Source organism: Heptranchias perlo, chromosome 41, assembly GCF_035084215.1.
Source record: "Heptranchias perlo isolate sHepPer1 chromosome 41, sHepPer1.hap1, whole genome shotgun sequence".
Lineage (NCBI taxonomy): Eukaryota > Metazoa > Chordata > Chondrichthyes > Hexanchiformes > Hexanchidae > Heptranchias > Heptranchias perlo.
The window spans coordinates 5,704,592-5,723,804 of record NC_090365.1 but is presented as its reverse complement, the minus strand read 5'-3'; the positions used below and the strand labels follow the sequence as shown (position 1 = coordinate 5,723,804).

Sequence of the window (19,213 nt, the reverse complement as noted above, 5' to 3'; positions counted from 1 at the left end):
ATCTCTCTAGAGCCCCCATGACCTCACTGTTTTAGGTTGCGTTGGCCCATTTCTCCCACTCACCCACCATTGCTTCCTAATTCCTGATTTGCCAGGGCGTTAGTCCCAGTCCAGTTCAGGTGAAGCCCGCCCCATCTACACAGCTTCCGCTGACCCCAGGACATGGTGCAGTGCCCGAAATATCTGGAGCCCTCCCATCTACATCTTTCAAGCCACGTATTGATGCGTCCAATCGGTCTCTCGCTCCCTGGCCTGGTGTCTGGTGACAAAACCAGATTAAAAACTCCAGGGCTAATTTGGGGGAAGAAAAAAAATCTGGGAAATTCCTCTCTGACTCCCCTAGGCGATGAAAACTAGCCCAGGAGATCGCTCTGGCCCTGATAATTCCATGCCGTTCCTACCTTATCATAATACATGACTGCTGGAATTTCACAAAGGGACATGTAATGAGAGAGGAAACTGCTTTTAAAAAAAAAATGCATGTTCCTGCAGGGAAAATTTATCTCCAAATTCTTCAGTGTAACATTATATCCTGGGTAATGGTTAAGATGACATTTCCTGTAATTTCCTCATTTACTGTCCCATACAGAGCAGTGTTAGGTTTCTAGGCTATAAATTAAACAGCAGGAGAGAGACAAAAGTACACACATAAAATTTAATTCGTTATATTTTATTAGATGAGATCTGTTGATTTTTCTTTTATAACTTTGCAGCTTTCCCTCTCCCCTCTCTCTCTCCCAAACGTGCCAACTCTCGCTGGGGGTACCATTCTAGGGGCACTGACTCCTCATGCAAGTGATCATTCTTTAGGAGCGAGTTTCCTCGCATAATACCCACATGCGATGGTCACCAACTATCCAGCATCGTCCTGGAGTTTCCCGGAATTAAAGAGTAACCTCCTGCTGTGAGCAAACCCGGGAGAAAAATCGTAGGAGCATTACCAAAAAAAAATGGTGCATTTTTTAAAAAAATGTTCTCTTGTGAAGGCTTTTGTTTATTAGTTTATGGTCCATCCCCGGTTGCCCCTTGAGAAAGTGGTGATGGACTTTTTGTTCTTAAACTGCTGCAGTCCCATGTGGTGAAGATGCTCTCACAACGCTGTTAGTGAGGGCAGTTAAGAGTCAACCACGTTGCTGTGGGACCGGAGTCACATAGAGGCCCAGACCGGGTAAGGACGGCAGGTTTCCTTCTCGATAAAGACGTTGGTGAACCAGTTGGGTTTTTTATGACAATTTACGACGGCTTCATGGTCACTTTTACTGATATCAGCTTTTTATTTACTTATTGTAACTGAACCCAAATTCTCAAACTGCCTTGGTGGGGATTTGAACTCACGTTTGGCGGATTTATTGGTCCAGTAAATTGTGACCGGCACTTAAAATAAAGGTGCAGATATGAAAACACAAAGGACACGTTTGCTACTAAAATGGGTGCGGTTTCATATCTAGGCCCAGACTGCTGGGATTCTTGGAACTAGAGTTCCCTCCCCTTTTTGGCACCGTGGCTTGACAAGTGACTTCATTGACCACAAATATTTATTTGTTTCTGTAACAGTTCAGCAGCACTTACACAACCGAGACTCCAGGTCTCAATTTTAATACGGCCGTGGCCATTTGCCTGCAGGGATTTCTCCCCCATCCTTTCTTTCTGTCCATTAAACTACTATAATAGGATGCAGCTATAAGAAATTTACGGCCTTTTCTTGAACTTGACTCTGGTGGTTGTTGGGAGGACGGAGAGAGAGTCCGAGACAATGTCGCTGGCTAGCCGTGGGCATCCGAGAGGTGCTGGAATGAGGATGAGGCCTTAAACTGAGGCCATGCCTCCCTGTTCAGGCGAGTGTAAAAGATCGCACAGCACTTTATCAAAGAAGAGCGGGGCAATTCGCCAGGTGTCTTCATCCTTGAACCAACACCACCAAAAAATAGATTAACTGGTCATGTATTTCCTTGTCATTTGCAGGACCTTTCTGTACGCAAAATGGCTGCCATGTTTTGCTGCCAAAACTACAGCGATCGCCCTTCAAAAGTAGTTTATTGGCTGAGAAGCATTTTGGGACATCTTGAGGTCGTGAAGGGCCTGATATGAATGCAAATCTTTCTTGGCATCTTGTCTCAGTTGGGTAGCACTCTTGCTTCTGAGTCAGAAAGTTGTGGGTCCCACCTCCCATTTCCTGACTCGAGCACCCAGTCTAGACTGATAGTTCAGGGCAGTACTTGGTTAGTGTAAATCGGGCGATATCAGAACGGCAGTAAAAGGTGGGGTGGGGAAGGGGACGGGGAGGTCCCCTATCCAATGGCTGGTAGCGAGCTGCAGTATTTGGGGGGGGGAGAGGGGAGGGGATCAGGAGGAGTTTCCCGCTGCTCCTGGCCCCACAAGCATTCCCCGCTAAAATGTTTCAGGCCTTTTTTTGTTGGAGGGGCTTCCAATGGCCCCTTTAAGATTGACTGTTTTGTCCAGCAGCCATCTGGTACTAATGGGCAGCGCCTGCACACGTGTGTGAATGGGACTCTATGCCAGGCGTAGATCCCCAAGCAGCGTACCTTCCGCCTATTTCGGGCAAGAGTGGTGGGCGCCCATTTACAAGCCCGCCTGAAAATCGCGTCAGGCGGGTCTCCAAGGGGGAGTCATCCGTTTCCCCCGCCAATTGTAACCTTCAGGTGCCTTGTGAACGGGGCTGCCAGCAGTTAAAAATCACCACCCATGTCTCCTACGTGTGAAAGATTCCATGGCGCTATTTAAATATTGGCCAAGACACCAGGCGGACTCCCCTGCCCTTCTTTGAACATTGAATGCTTTACATCGACCTGCGAGGGGCAGACGGGGCCCCGGTTTAACATCTGAAAGCCCGAGCCTCCCACAGTGCAGCACTCCCTCAGTGCTACAACGACGTGTCAGTGCACATTATGTACTCAGATCACTGGAGTGGGGCCTGAACCAGCGACCTTTCTGACTCGGGCGAGAGTGCTACCACTGAGCCAAGGCCAACACCACATGGGAGGCAACTGTTAAAAATAGAGAACGTTCTTTGATGTATCTAGAAATTTCTGGAAAGCTCACTCAAGCCACAGAGGGTGATGCACAGCTGGAACAGGTTGCTAGGAGACTCGATGCAGCTGGATGCTGACTTGGGAGTAATGGTTGGGCTGGTGTTCTGGAAGGAAAAAGTCAACTGGATCAAAAGGGCCTTCTTCATCTGAACTGAGCTTGTGAAAATCGGACAATCCAGTTCAGAACTGGACTTCAGCATAATCGTGAAGTTCTGGCTTAAGTGTTGGTGTCTCTAGTGGTGAAGCAGACAGGGTCTCGCCTGTATTGACAGGCCTTGGGGGCCGCACCTGAATGTTCTTGGATAATATTGTGGAAATACCTCCTTTTTAAAAAAAAAATTAATATAAATCACATTTAAAAATGATGAATAGAAGCATATCCCAAAAACAAATTTCTTCTTGGAGTCCCTCAGCCCCGAGACAGTCAAAGGTTTTGTGTTGGCTTTCAAACATTTAAACGCAAGAGAGACAAGTTTGATCCTTAGCATCTGAGGACTGAGTTATGAGGACAAAAGTGGGGGAAATTGGACATTCAGTATAGGCATGAGTGGAAGTGGATCTCGTAGGACAATCCAGATCATTACTCAAACTAAACTGTGACTGCCATGATCCAACTGAATAACAGAAGAGGCTCGAGGGGCTGAATGGCCTCCTGCTGTTCCTATATTCCTAGGACAAGGGGGCACAGTTTCGAATTAGCAAAATAATAATTTATGACTTTTACCAAGAGGTTCTTCGCACAGAATGTGCAATGTGTAAAATGGGCAGTGGTATTGGACTAGCAACCCATTTTAATTGGGAGGTTCCATCATTAAGAACAACTTGCATTTATATAGCGCCTTTAATGTAGTAAAACGTCCCAAGGCACTTCACAGGGGCGATTATCGAACAGAATTTGACACCGAGCCATAAAAGGAGATATTAGGACAGGTGAGAGGTAGGTTTTAAGGAAAGTCCTAAAGGAGGAGAGAGAGAGGTAGAGAGGCGGAGAGGTTTAGGGAGGGAATTCCAGGCCTTAGGGCCTAGGCACGGCCGCCAATGGTGGAGCGATGAAAATCGAGGATGCGCAAGAGGCCAGAATTGGAGGAGCGCAGAGATCTCGGAGGGTTGTAGGGCTGGAGGAGGTTACAGAGATAGGGAGGGGCGAGGCCATGGAGGGATTTGAAAACAAGGATGAGAATTTTAAAATAATCAAGTAAAGTGGGAGATACGAGATTCGGGGTAAGAGGAGAAAGGCGGAAATCTTGGGTGGGGTGTCAAAGTGGGGAACTGGATAATATACCCTCAGTAAGAAGAGACCATTCAATCTTAATTCTCTTCAAGAGAAATTCCTAGTGAGTGAGAGATGCCATCTGGACCGAGCTGAGGAAAGGCTTCTCCTGAGAGACACAGTTGCAGTTATTTGGGGAATTTCTAGGCAGGCCAAGTTCTGAGAACAAGATGGAAAATTCCTTTCCGGAAACTGGGCTCAAAATCTGCCGGGGAAAATGTGTGTTGGACTGGCAGCAGTGGATTAATGTGAAACGAGGGGGTTTTGTCTGACAATTTTTTCTCAATGAGTGTTGGAATAGATAAGTTTGGATATAAAGTTGGTACCATATTATGGGGTGAATTCACCACATTTGTCCTCTGTTTAGCAGCCTAGGGGAGATGGTGGAGGAGTTTTAACCAGACGGTGCCTTTTTAACCAGGTTCACTGGACCAGTTTGACATAACGGGGTGAAATTGTTCTTTAGTGTTAGGGCAGGTTGCGGCCGCAAATCGGCCGCCTTGTCTTTCACCTTGCCCAACTTTAATCGACCATTGAAAAGAATCAGGGCGGGGGATTTGCTAACGCCCGAGATCAATTTCAACCACAATAATTCCGCTTTTCCCATTGGCACAGAGCAGCCTGAGCTGGGAGAAGGAGGAAATAGGGGAGCAGAGAGGGAGAAGGAGGGTACGTGGGAGCAGAGAGGGAGAAGGAGGGTACGTGGGAGCAGAGAGGGAGAAGGAGGGTACATGGGAGCAGAGAGGGAGAAGGAGGGAATATGGGAGCAGAGAGGGAGAAGGAGGGAATATGGGAGCAGAGAGGGAGAAGGAGGGCACATGGGAGCAGAGAGGGAGAAGGAGGGAATATGGGAGCAGAGAGGGAGAAGGAGGGAATATGGGAGCAGAGAGGGAGAAGGAGGGTACAGGGGAACAGAGAGGGAGAAGGAGGGAATAGGGGAGCAGAGAGGGAGAAGGAGGGAATATGGGAGCAGAGAGGGAGAAGGAGGGAATAGGGGAGAAGGAGGGTTGATGGGAGCAGAGAAGGGAGAAGGCAGTTAGTCCTGGTTAAGTTGAATGAAGCCACTCAGACCTCTTGCATTCTTCTGTGTTGGTGGCATCATGGGGGGAGCAGTGAGACACGGAGATCCAACACTGTCGGTCCCCATTGAGATAAATATCAGAGAATATTTCTGGAAATATATTTGTTTTAAATAGAGATTATGGGTTGAACAGTAACAATAACTGCCTCCCGCCCCCACCCCACTAGACTTCTACCTCTTTCAGGAAGGAGTCTTACAATTAAGACTCTTTTCTAAAACCTTTTAAGATTAACATCCTCGCTTCCGCTAAAAATTAAGACAACTTGGGTCTTTTGGAATCACCGTCGTTGCCAGGTCACAAAGTTCGCAATCCCTGTGATTTAGGAGAAGGAAGATTGTCAAAGGAAGGAAAGGCTGTGAGGGTCCTACAGTCCCACAGTCTCATGGTCCGTCCTGGGATAGAATGAGGCAGGGCGAGGAGAACGTATGTGGGCTCCAATAAGGACAAAATTCAGACCAATAATGAGAAGGAACAAATGTTATTTTAAAAATAGACCAGGAGTGGGCAGAACAAAAATCCAAAAGGAGATACATCGTAATACTTTGCAACCTTTTGTTTAAGATAAAAGGCCTGGGTAATATGATTCTTTACAGCAACAAGGGTTTGTTCTGCACAGGGTTTGGGTAGCACAGGCCTAGGCTAAAGGAGACCCAGAATCTTTTGACTAGAAAGAAAGACTTGCATTTCTATAGTGCCTTTCATGACCTCAGGATGTCCCAAAGCGCTTTACAGCCAATGAAGTACTTTTGAAGTGTAGTCTCTGTTGTAATGTAGGAAACGCAGCAGCCAATTTGTGCACAGCAAGCTCCCACAAACAGCAATGTGATAATGACCAGATAATCTGTTTTTTGGTGATGTTGGTTGAGGGATAAATATTGGCCAAGACACCGGGGAGAACTCCCCTGCGCTTCTTTGAAATAATGCCATGGGATCTTTTACATCCACCTGAGAGGGCAGATGGGGCCTCAGGTAGGCTTAATGGTAGCACATTCACCTCTGAGTCAGAAGGTCATTGGTTCAAATCCCACTGCAGAGACTTGAACCCATAATCCAGGCTGACACTTCAGTACAGCACTGAGGGAGTGCTACATAGTCGGAGGTGTTGTCTTTCAGATGAGATGTTATTCTGAGACCCTGTCTGCCTTCTCAGATGGACGTAAAAGATCCCATCTTCTGTCAAAGAAGAGCAGGGGAGTTCTTCCCAGTGTCCTGGACAATATTTATCCCTCAACCAACATCACTAAAACAAATTATCTGGTCATTATCACATTGCTGTTTGTGGGATCGTGCTGTGCGCAAATTGGCTGCTGCATTTCCTACATTACAACAGTGACTATACTTCAAAATGTATTTCATTGGCTGTAAAGCGCTTTGGGACATCCTGAGGTTGTGAAAGGCACTATATAAATGCAAATTTATCTCTTTTTCTCTCTATCTCTCTTCCTCTCTATCTCTCCATTTTCTCTCTTTCTCTCTATCCCCCTCTATCCCTCTCTCTCTATCTTCCTCCTTTCTCTCTCTCTCTCTCTCTCTATCCCTTTCTCTCTCGCTCTCTCTCATTTCTCTCCCTCTATCTTTATTCCTCTCTCTCTCTATCTCTCTCCTTTTCTCTTTTTCTCTCTCCTTTCTCTCTATCCCCCCCTCTCTCTCTCTCTCCCCTTTCTCCCTATCCCTCTCTCTTTCTCTTTCTCTCTCTCTCTCCCCCTCTCACACAAAGTCTCCACATAAATCACTGACATCAGCTGGACAAGGAACCCAAATTAGGACTGGTTCTCGCGGGTGACCTTTGACCGCCGAGTGAGCCTGGAGTGCCCAGTCCTGTTAAATGCAAATATTCTTGGCTCAGGCAGTCTGCTTGTGAAGAAGTGCTGGCTTAGCCAGAAACCACTGCACCACAGGCAGAAATCAGCAAAAAAGTTGTAGACCAGGACAGTTCTGTGAGGGCCTCTTGATTTATTATTTATCCTTTCCATTTTCTTCAATTCTTTTCTTATGGGTCATTCTGCTGGCAGAACGAGGCTTGTTTTTAGGATGAGCCTTCTGCTTTTTCTCAGAGCTCATAAAATGTGGGTGTTGGTAAACTCTAAGACGTGACCCCACAGACCTACATTGGCTCCCGGTCCAGCAACGCCTTGATTTAAAAATTCCGGTCCTTGTGTTCAAATCCCTCCATGGCCTCGCCCCTCCCTACCTCTGTAACCTCCTCCAGCCCTACAACCCTCCGAGAACTCTGCGCTCCTCCAATTCTGGCCTCTTGAGCATCCCTGATTTCCATCGCCCCTACCATTGGCGGCCGTGCCTTCAGCTGCCTAGTCCCTAAGCTCTGGAATTCCCTCCCTAAGCCTCTCCACCTCTCTCTCCTCCTTTAAGACGCTCCTTAAAACCTACCTCTTCGACCAAGCTTTTTGTCACCTGTCCTAATATCTCCTTATGTGGCTCGGTGTCAAATTTTGTTTGATGAACGCTCCTGTGAAGCGCCTTAGGTCATTTTATTACGTTAAAGGTGCTATATAAATGCAAGTTGTTGTTGTTGTTAGGATCAATCCTAAATTTGTCATTAACTAACACTGAACCTAAGAAATTTTAGATCTATTTAATTAAAAAAAAGATTTGCATTTATACAGCGCCTTGGACAACCTCAGGGTGTCCCAAAGTGCATTTACAGCCAATGAAGTACTTTTGAAGTGTAGTCACTGTTGTAATGTAGGCAACGCTGCAGCCAATTTGCGCACAGCAAGATCCCACAAACAGCAATGTGATAATGACCATGTGATGTTGGTTGAGGGTAAATATTGGCCAGAACGCCCCTGCTCTTCTTCGAAATAGTGTCATGGGATCTTTCACGCCCACCTGAGACGGCAGACGGGGCCTTGGTTTAACGTCCCATTCGAGAGACGGCACCGTTTCAGTTTGTTCTTTTCATGTCCGGGCTTGGGGGTTAAGGATATCTTTCGGTGAGAGCAGAGGGAGACTTGTTCTGTAACCGGCCAGTGAGTGTTTGATGATGGCGGAATTCTCCCATTTCCCATTGCTGACCTCACTAAATTGGAGCACAAAAAACCATCCCCTTGCCTCCCCCGAAAATTCTAAATAAATAAATCTGCGGGTTGAATCGATGAGGATGTTGTTGATAAAACGCCTTTTCTCTTTTCTTCCAGGTTTCCCTCAGCTGTGACGGGCTCACCATGCCTGAAGGAGCACAGAGCACCAGTGGAAAGCAAGCCAATAATCAAGGTCAGTTCCCCGTGTTGGCCTGAAGTGTTGGCCCCATTGCGGAGTCTCGGTTTGGTTCCATTGGAAGCACTCGCGGTGTTAAGTCAGGAGGGTTGCTGGTTCAAGTCCCACCCCAGGAGATGAGTGCACAAGGAGGACCTGACGCTCCAGTACAGCACGGAGGGAGCGTTGCATTGTCGGAGGAACCAATTTTACAGTATCATACCGCACAGAAGGAGGCCATTCGGCCCATCGTGCATGTGCCAGCTCTCTGAAAGAGCTATCCAATTAGTCCCACTCCCCTACTCTTTCCCCATTGCCCTGCAAATGTTTCCTTTTCAAGTATTTATCCAATTCCCTTTTGAAAGTTACTATTGAATCTGCTTCCACCGCCCTTTCAGGCAGCGCATTCCAGATCATAACAACTCGCTGCGTAAAAAACATTTCTCCACATCATCCCTCTGTTTCTTTTGCCAGTTATCTTAAATCTGTGTCCTTTGGTTACTGACCCTCCTGCCACCGGAAACGGTTTCTCCATATCTACTCTTATCAAAACCCTTCATAATTTTGAACACCTCCATTAAATCTCCCCTTAACCTTCTCTGCTCTAAGGAGAACAAGCCCAGCTTCTCCAGTCTCTCCACATAACTGAAGTCCCTGATCCCTGGTACCATTCTGGTAAATCTCCTCTGCATCCTGTCCAAGGCCTTGACATCCTTCCTAAAGTGTGGTGCCCAGAATTGACCACAATACTCCAGCTGGGGCCTAAGCCAGTGATTTAAAAGATTTAGCAAAACTTCCTTGCTTTTTTACTCAATGCCTCTATTTATAAAGCCCGGGATTCCGTATGCTTTTTCAACAGCCTTCTCAGCTTGGATGAGATGTTAACTTGTCTAGAAAGAGGCACAATCCTAAAGCAAATTAAGCAAGTTCTCCTGGTCTCTTGGCCAATATTCCTCCCTCAGTCAACACCAGCAAAAAAAAACCAGATGAACTGGTTGTTCGGTTGCTTGTATACAAAAGGGTCACCTTGTATAAAACCAATAATGGCATTTCAAAGTAGCTCGTTGCATGTGAAATCCTGTCGGGACATTTCTGAGAGATGTGTTAAGGTGCTACATAAATGCACATCTTTCTGTAATAATTCAGTACTATGGGGGAGGATTTCCTGTGCTAGCTATCTGTAAATCTGAGTATAGTGAAAATAATTTCAGGACCAAACAGGAAACCTTCCCCCAATATTTGTAATAAATCTTCCCCCAATATTTCTTCCCTATCTCTGTAACCTCCTCCAGCCCTGCAAACCTCCTAGATCTCTGCGTTCCTCCAATTCTGGCCTCTTGCGCATCCCCGATTTCCTTCGCTCCATCATTGGCGGCCGTGCCATCCGCTGTCTAGGCCCTAAGCTTGGGAATTCCCTCTCTAAACCTCTCCGCCTCTCTACCTCTCTCTCTCTCTCTGTTCCTTAAAACCTACCTCTTTGACCAAGCTTTTGGTCACCTGTCCTAGTATCTCCTTATGTGGCTTGGTGTCAAATTTTGTCTGATAATCGCTCCTGTGAGGCGCCCTGGGACGTTTTACGTCAACCACTTCAACAATGAATGTTTGTGGGCTATTTGATTTCAGGGGCTATCACACCTGAGTCTAACGCTCTCTTACTGGACTCATACACTTTCCGGTCGAGGAGGGAGGGGGGGGGTTACTGAATAGGGATCAGGACCAGGAACCATTACATAGTGATTGTCGTCATCATGAAAAGCGGCATTTGTAACAGCTCCCCTGTGCTTTTACAGTCGACTCGAATAGAAAAAAAACAAATGTTAATTTACTACAAAAATACAGACATCACCACTCTCTCCCTCATTATCCAACAGTAACCCAGAGAGTGGTTAGAATGTGGAACTCGCTACCGCAAGGAGTAGTTGAGGTGAATAGCATAGAAGCATTTAAGGGGAAGCTGGATAAACACATGTGGGAGAAAGGAATAGAAGGATATGCTGAAAGGGTTGGATAAAGTACGAGGGAGGAGGCTCTCGTGGAGCATAAACACCGACATAGACCCGTTGGGTCGTATGGCCTGTTTCTGTGCTGTAAGTTCTATGTAATTTTAGTTTGATCCAATCAGTGATGGATACAAAACAGTCCGAATGCAAATAATGCCCTCTCCCTTCCTCTTTCCTAGCCCAGAGACGCTGTGACCATTGAGAGTATCCCTGATTGAGGATAGTTAACTCAGTACAAACCGGGAATCGAACCCAGGGACGTGCCATCTTTTGGCAGAAATATACACATTTAGCTTCCTAATGCACTCACACTGAGAAAAAAGAAAGAACTTGCATTTATATAGCGCCTTTTATGCTCTCAGGATGTCCCAAAGCATTTCACAATGAAGTACTTTTAAAGTGTAGCCACTGTTGTAATGTAGGGAAACATAACAGCCAATTTGCACACAGCAAGCTCCCATGCAAAGCAATGTAATAATGACCAGATAATTGGTTGAGGGATAAATATTGGCCCAGGAAGAACTCCCCTGCTCTTCTAGATAGTGCCATGGGATCTTTTAAGTCCACCTGTGAGGGCAGATAGGGCCTCGGTCTACCAACTCATCCAAAAGACAGCACCTCCAACAGTGCTGCACGCCCTCAGTACTGCACTGGAGTGTTGGCCTGGATTTTTGTGCTCAGGTCTCTGAAGTGGGACTGCGAATTAAAAACCTTCTAACTCAGAGGCAAGAGTGCTTCCCGCTGAGCTACATATTGGGCTTTGTACTTCAAAATGAGTTCATTTCATGAAACGCTTTGAGATGTTTTAACAGTGCTATATAAATGCAACGATTATTGTAACAACCCTCAGGCTGTTCCTGGGAGTAATGCCCAGATTGTTAGCCTGTAATTTAGCCCAATCCCCACCGCAGCCTCTCCTTGTGTTATTTTAAAGGATGGCAGCATCCTAATTATTTTCTTAGGCATTTCTGGTTTGTTTCTTTTTTCAAATTTCCAGCCAGCAGAAAGTTGGGGAATGGGATTGAGGGTGAGGAGGACAACTGCAGACAGAGGTGGCTGAGGGGGGAATTGGGGACCCCCGAAATATCGTGCCAAGAAAAAAGGCAACCACTCAAAGAATGTGAGATGTAAAGTCAGATGGATATTCCGACGTTTCATCTGACTTATTGTTTGGGTCTGAGGGAGAGACTTAGTAAAAAAACCTCTCCTCAGGAGATTGAGACGTGTTGGGTGGAGGCCATGTTAGAGAGGGGAGTCTGCGCCTGAGAACTATGAAGTGAATGCCAAGATTCTGTAGAAAAACCAGTTTGACTTTGACAAAGATGTGTTTGTTTGACCTTTCTGGCTAGGGGCTCGGAAGGTGAGAGGCCTTTTGGGAAGAAAACTGAGAGGAAAGGGAGCAGAAATTGTGTAAATACTGTATCTAATTGTTTCTCAGGACCCCCATTCTCAATGGGATCATTATGATGAAATCCTACCACTGTTTATTGGTTGTATAAAACATTTATATTGTTCCTAATAAATTTTGTGATTAACAGCAATTGACAGGAATTAGCTGGTAACCAATAAAATGATGGCAGTCGAATTTCATAAGCCTCTTATTTTTTTGTTTCTTCATGGTCCCGGCTTATTTCCAATGAAATCATGGGTTCCAATGTGGCTTTAATTGCAAATGGAATGCATTTCCTAACCAAAACAGCAATGAACAGTAGATTAGAGAACATTCAGAGACTGACATACCTTCAGATCCCAGGGGGCAATGCAATTACCGTGGTCACAGAGGGCCCATTCTGTTCAGTGCGTAGGAGGCTTGGGAGGTTCGCTGACCTCTATCAGTCTCTTACTGTTGTTTTTTTTTGCTTGCCCCAATCCCTCAATAGGCACGCAGATGAAAATCTGGCATCCTTCTGCGTTCCTGCAGTCCTTAACGGAATGATAGTGTTAAAGAATGAATTGTTTTCCTGCACTGACAGGCCTATTAAAAGACCCTCCTGTTCATCCCAGAAATAACTATTCTTGAGAGAAAGATTACATAGAATGTGCAGCACAGAAACAGGCCATTCGGCCCAAATGGTCAATGCCGGCGTTTATGCTCCACGTGACCCTCCTCCCACCCCACTTCTTCTCACCCTATCAGCATATCCTTCTATTCCTTTCTCCCTCATGTACTTATCAAGCTTCCCCTTAAATGAATCTATGCTATTTGCCTCAACTACTCCATATGGTAGCGAGTTCCGTTGTCTTTGGGTAAAGGAGTTTCTCCTGAATTCCCTATTGGATTTATTAGTGACAATCTTCCATTTATGGCTCCTAGTTTTGGTCTCCCCCACAACTGGAAACATCTTCTCTACATCTACCCTATCGAACCCATCATCATTTTAAAGACCTCTATTAGGTCACCCCTTAGCCTTCACTTTTCTAGATGTCCTCCTAATAAGGGCTTTACTGTATCCAGGCAACTGTAGTTAAAGGGGAAGAGTAGTCCACCAGGCCATTTTCCATTCACCTGTTGTGTTCTGACCCTGGGGCAGGTCCCAACTCAAGTCTCGGGTTCTTCAGCCACTCTCTAGGGAAGAGGAGCTGAGGGGGTTTCCTGTTGCCTTCCTCACGGTTTTTAATCTTCAGGGTATCTTCTCCGAGGTGGGCAGCAACCAAGGTCATAGAGCCCCGACCAGGCCCGTAGGACGGGAAGTACCCCTAGTGGTGTCAACCCAGGATTTAGAGACCAGGCTGTCAGGAGCAGGGCTAGGGTTGCCAACTCTGGTTGGACGTATTCCTGGAGGTTTCATCACATGACCTCCAGCCTCCACCTCCTCCGCCCCTACAATCCCGCCATTGGTCGCCTGACACGTCCATCCTCGTGGAGCCCCGCCTTCCCACAGCCATTGGATTAATCTTGACTGTCAGTCAAAATGCTCTTTCTAACCCACCTCCAATATTTTCATGACTAATAAATGAAAGCGTTCCAAGAAAATGAAAATAAAATCACCCACAATTTTTTTTAATGCACCTATAATTTTACCCCTCATAGCAGTGTCCTGGAGATTAATCTTTCGTTCCTGGGACCTCCAGGACAATGGAGGGTTAGCAACCCTAAGCAGGGGTTAAACCCTTCACCTTCTGACCCAGAGGCAGAAAGCAACCACTGAGCCAACATCTCGCTGCCCGCACCATTTTATTTAAGTGTATAAGGTACATTTACTGGTGCCACTCGCACCTCCCCATTCCTGTTCTTGCCCATTGGACCCGCAGGCTGGGAGCAGCCATTTTGTATAGAATCGCTCCACATTTATTGCGTACTGAGTTAGTAGTGGTTATGTTTCCAAGCCATTTTTTCTTTTCTTTTGGGTTCAGTGTCTCTTCTATAGGCGGACCTGTGATCCCTGTGATCTGGAGTGCGCCGTTTACCTACTTTAATATTTAGACAATGTGTAGTGAGCCCAGGGATTGGTCATTACAGTATTTCAGCTTTCTGGTTCTGTCGCTTGCCCTCACATGATCTTCTTCAGCTTCAAAAGGCGGTAGAATAAATACTTCTAGACTGTGGCCAAGGCTAAAAACTGCCAAACAGATTTATGAATCAGTAAATGGATAAGTGAACAGAAGCAATGATGCACTGTTGATGTACAGTAGTTATGATCTCTGTCTTGAAAAGCCCAATTGCCCCCCCAGCATCCACAGCCTTTTGGGGGGGAAGAGAGATAAGGATTTCCACCACCCTTTGTGTGAAGAAGTGCTTCCTGATTTCACTCCTGAATGGCCTGGCTAAGATTATGATCCCAGTTCCTGGTGTGCATGGGCACTAAACGGCCTGTACCTGACACCAATTGGCAATCTGGCTCAGAGAGGCTGGGATGGGAATTGGGAATTGGGAATGTGTGAAGCCTGGTGCGGTAACGGGTGCTTTTCTGGGGCTGGAACTGAGGCTCGCAGTTGGGCAGTGCAGAGGCAGCTTTACTCTGGATGTGAGCAGCAAAGCCTGTCCCTAGGAGAGCACGATTCTGATACCGGGTGCCTGAAATGAGGAAGCCTCAATTTAACGTCTCATCCAAAAAGACGGCACCTGAGGAGCAAGAGGGAAGGTCGGAGGGGCACCGACCATCATTAAAATAGAAGCACAAGAAAGCTGGTGAGGGGAGAGAGCGGGGGATCAAAGGGGGCGGGAGGTGAGAGAAGGATCACATATCGAACAAACTTTCTCCGGTAACCAGTTACACACATCCACCCTGAATATACCTGAGACTAGAGTTTGCTCTTGCATAGAGCCAGCACAGACTCGATGGGCCAAATGACCTCCATCCGTGCTGTAACCGTTCGATGATTCTACAGTACAGTACTGGGCCATGATATAAGTGAGATTACCAAGTCACTGCTAAATTATGAGCTGTGAATTGACGCCAATTGGGAGCTAAGTGAAGATTGCCTGAACTCACCTTTATTAGTGCTCTCAGAGCTGTGGGTGTGAGGAGATATCCATCCCATCAGTCAAGTCCCATGATGTTAGGATTTAAAATAACTGGCAAAAGAACCAGGGGAAGATGAAGAAGATTTTTTTTTAAAGCAGCGAGCTTTTATGACCTGAAAGGGCGGTGGAAGCAGATTCAATAGTAACTTTCAAACGGGAATTGGATAAATACTTGAAAAGGAAAAGTTTGCAGGGCTGTGGGGAAAGAGTAAGGGAGTGGGACTAATTGGATCGCTCTTTCAAAGAGCCAGCATCGGCATGATGGGCCGAATGGCTTCCTTCTGTGCTGTATGATTCTATGGTTCTATGCTCGAACCCCCAGTATAACGGGGGGAGGACATCTGATCGATGAAGTTTCCACACTGAGTTAATGCTGTCGTGTCACATTCCTGTCCGTGGGATTGTTACCCAGATGTTAACCTGGTTAAAATACAATATTGTGGTTGATTGTCGGACAAATTTGAAAGAGCGAGATGTGTGATGACGGGAGAGTGGAGCAGACAAAATACAGAATCACATTTCTGTTGTGTCTACACTAGCTCTCTGATCTGGGTCTTACTTTACCTTGGCTGCTGCCTATCCTGCCCTGTCTTAGCTCTCTCTTAGCCCAGCACAGTTCCCCAATGTGTCTCCAGGGCATCTCACTCGTCCCCCGGACTCTCTGCTTTCTGTTTTTTTTTAAGCCTTTTCCATTTCCTTCGATGTTTGAATTCTCTCCCGCCTGTATTCCCGCTCTGCCAGAAATCCCTCACCTCCTTCCTACGAGGTACTGGAAGGTTTCACATGGTGATAGAGTGGCCAACCTCTGCTCTAATGCTTGTGAGCGGGAAGAAACGGAAGGTGCTGAAGAGGTGAAGTTAAAAAGTACTTGCCCGAAGGTAAGATAAAGAGAATGGGAACATAGGAACAGGAGGAGGCCATTCAGCCCCTCAAGCCTGTACCGCTATTCAATTCCATCATGGCTGATCTGTATCTTAACTCCACCTGGGTCTTACTTTACCTTGGTTGCTGACTATCCTGCCCTGTCTTAGTTCTCTCTTACCCCAGCTTGGTTCCTTAACCCTTAATACCCTTGCCTAACAAAAATCTATCCATCTCAGTTTTGAAATTTTCAATTGACCCCCAGCCTCAACAGATTTTTGGGGGAGAGAGTCCCAGATTTCCGCTCCCCTTTGTGTGAAGGATAGTTAGTGAAGAAATAAAATGAAGAGGGCAAGATGGTGAATTAAACTCTGGATGGCACGAATACTGATGAGAAATATTATGTCACACAAGGACACAGACTTGACTGTAGTGTTTGCCATCTCAGACTGCTGCTCAACATCGAAGAAGCAACTTGCATTTATATAGCGCCTTTCAGATTCCCTGGACCTCCCAAAGTGCTTCACAGCCAGTGAAGTACTTCTGTAGCATGTTCTAATTGAATGGCGGAACAGGCTCGAGGGGCTGAATGGCCTCCTCCTGTTCCTACCTTCCTAAATCTCAACCATGTTGCCCCTATTACATTGTTCTTCTCTTACCTTGACCTTTGATTCTACATTTCGCCCTGCGCGCAGCTACAGTTACAGAGCTCTGTGTGTGCGCGTGTTTTTAAGGTAATGGGTTTTTCCTACGTCTTTAACCTGATGGATACACATTTGTAATTTTGCACCTGGGGAGACCTCCAATAATTTTATCTTCACCCCCTGTAAGAGCGACCAACCTGCTACAAGTCTGTATATACTGAATTAAGAAGGAGCTAGATAGATTTCTAGACACAAAAAGCATCAAGGGGTACGGGGAGAGAGCAGGAATATGGTATTGATATAGAGGATCAGCCATGATCATATTGAATGGCGGAGCAGGCTCGAAGGGCCGAACGGCCTACTCCTGCTCCTATTTTCCATGTTTCTATGTAAGTCCTCCCATTGGAGAACAGCTGCTGTACTCCCCTCACTTAGAAAGGCCCTCTTGTCTAATATTATTGTACAATCTATTTTGCTGCCTCTATCTTGACCACAGACCTGCAGAGCACAAGCCAGACTTGAGGTTAATAGGAATCTTTTTTCCCTATTCAGTAACGGATGTGTGAATTGCATTCCTGCTTCAAATACAAGCTGGGTTGATGTTTGAAATACGGGTGAATATTTGGGTGGGAGTATGTTTGAGGCGTACAGGGATAAGTGTTGTTCGAGGCAGATAAACTTCTGCGTAGAAACTCCTGACTCCTGAACTGCAGTGACCGTAGACGTGCTAGAGGTGGCTACCAGTTAAGGTCTCACACTAGCTACATAGGTGTTCTGCAGTTTAATTTGACGGTATCCTTGGGAAGAGCCAGGGAACAATTTCCAGAGCTTTTCCTCAGGAGATTTCGCAGAGGGAGCAGAGGGAGCAGATTGTACTCGTCTGGAGAAGGGCGTGGCTAATTTGATCGAACTCTCACTCTCCTATTCCAAAGATTGCAGGTTCAAGCCTCACTTGGGCATTTATACTAGACCGGCACTCTGGTGCTGTACTGCAGGAGTATTGGATTGTTGGAGGTCCTGTCCTTTTAGATGAGATGTTAAATCGAGGGCCTGTCTGCTCATTTAAAAAAAAAGAAAGATTTGTATTTATAAGAACATACGAAATAGGAGCAGGAGTAGGCCATTCGGCCCCTCGAGCCTGCTCCGCCATTCAACAAGATCATGGCTGATCTTCTACCTCAACACCATTTTCCTGCACCATCCCCATATCCCTTGATGCCTTTAATATCTAGAAATCTATCGGTCTCTGTTTTGTATGTACTCAATGACTGAGCCTCCACAGCCCTCTGGGGTAGAGAATTCCAAAGATTCACCACCCTCTGAGTGAAGAAATTTCTCCTCATCTCAGTCCTAAATGGCCTATCCCTTATCCTGAGACTGTGACCCCTGGTTCTATACTCCCCATCCAGGGGAAACATCCTCCCTGCATCTACCCTGTCGAGCCCTGTAAGAATTTTGTATGTTTCAATGAGATTCAATTTATATAGCATCTTTCATGACCTCAGGATGTCCCAAAGTGCTTTACAGCCAATGAAGTACTTTTTGAAGTGGAGTCACTGTTGTAATACAGGAAACATGGCACAGCAAGCTCCCACAAACAGCAATGAGATAAATGACCAGCTAACGTGTTTTTTAAATGATGTTGGTTGAGGGATAAATATTGGCCAGGACATCAGGGAGAACTCCCCCGTTCTTCTTCAAAATAGCACTATGGGATCTTTTACGTCCACCTGAGAGGGCAGATTGGGCATTAGTTTAACATCTGATCTGAAAGACGGCACCTCCAACAGTGCAGCACTCCCATGAAGTGTTAGCCTGGATTTTGTGCTCAAGTGTCTGGAGTGGGATTTGAACCCAGGACTATTCTGACTCAGAGGTGAGATGGGCTGCCCACTGAGCCACAGCTGACATATAAGATGCTCTGGGAGTTTTGGTTTCTTGGTCAACATTCCTCGCTCAACATCACCTGACTAACTGATCATTTCTTTCACTGCTGTATATGGGATCTTGCTGTGTACAATCTGACTGCCCACGTTTGACTACATGACAGTTACAGTAGTTCTTTAAATGTGACACACTTGGAGATTTTCTGTTTAAATACACGTCTTTCCTACTTTTGGTGGATGGTCTTTTCTTGATCTTTGCTTTCTTCTACCTCTATCCTGTAATCTTGAGAAGAACTGTAGGGTTGGTTTTCTCAAAAGAGTAGATGAGAGGCCCCAGGGCCGCCTTAATCCATCATAACTTGTCATCTTGTGATGTTTTATGTAATTTTAAAGGGAGAACTTTATATTTAAACATGGTAGATTCGGCTGGCCTGATTGGAACGCTAAGACGCTGAAAGGTGGAAGATCCAAAACTCCAACCGTGCCCAGTTTTCTCTCGTTGAGCTGCACCAGATGGAGTCCACATCGCCTCCCTGTGAGGAAGGGGAGTCGGACACGGGAGGCTGTAGATGGTTAGCCAATGCATTGGACAATCCCTGGAAGCCAATGGAGGAATTGCCACTAGTCCTGAAGCAGCCCATCCCCCTCAGTAGTTGGCCAGGGAAACCTGGTAACACTTGGGCCACATGGTAATCATTGGAGGGTGAATGACTTCATCAAAAAAGTTGGTATAAAGGCT

At 46.1% G+C, this 19,213-nt stretch overlaps 1 protein-coding gene across 1 annotated transcript in view; it reads left to right on the top strand.

Moving 5' to 3' along the window:
* plekhg2 (pleckstrin homology domain containing, family G (with RhoGef domain) member 2) overlaps positions 1 to 19,213 on the top strand; it is a 128,999-nt gene that overhangs the window by 14,911 nt on the left and 94,875 nt on the right. Inside the window, exon 2 of the mRNA XM_067974799.1 lies at positions 8,561 to 8,636. Coding sequence (XP_067830900.1) covers positions 8,588 to 8,636 — 49 coding nt within the window. The 5' untranslated portion in view covers positions 8,561 to 8,587. The remainder of the gene's footprint in view (positions 1 to 8,560; positions 8,637 to 19,213) is intronic.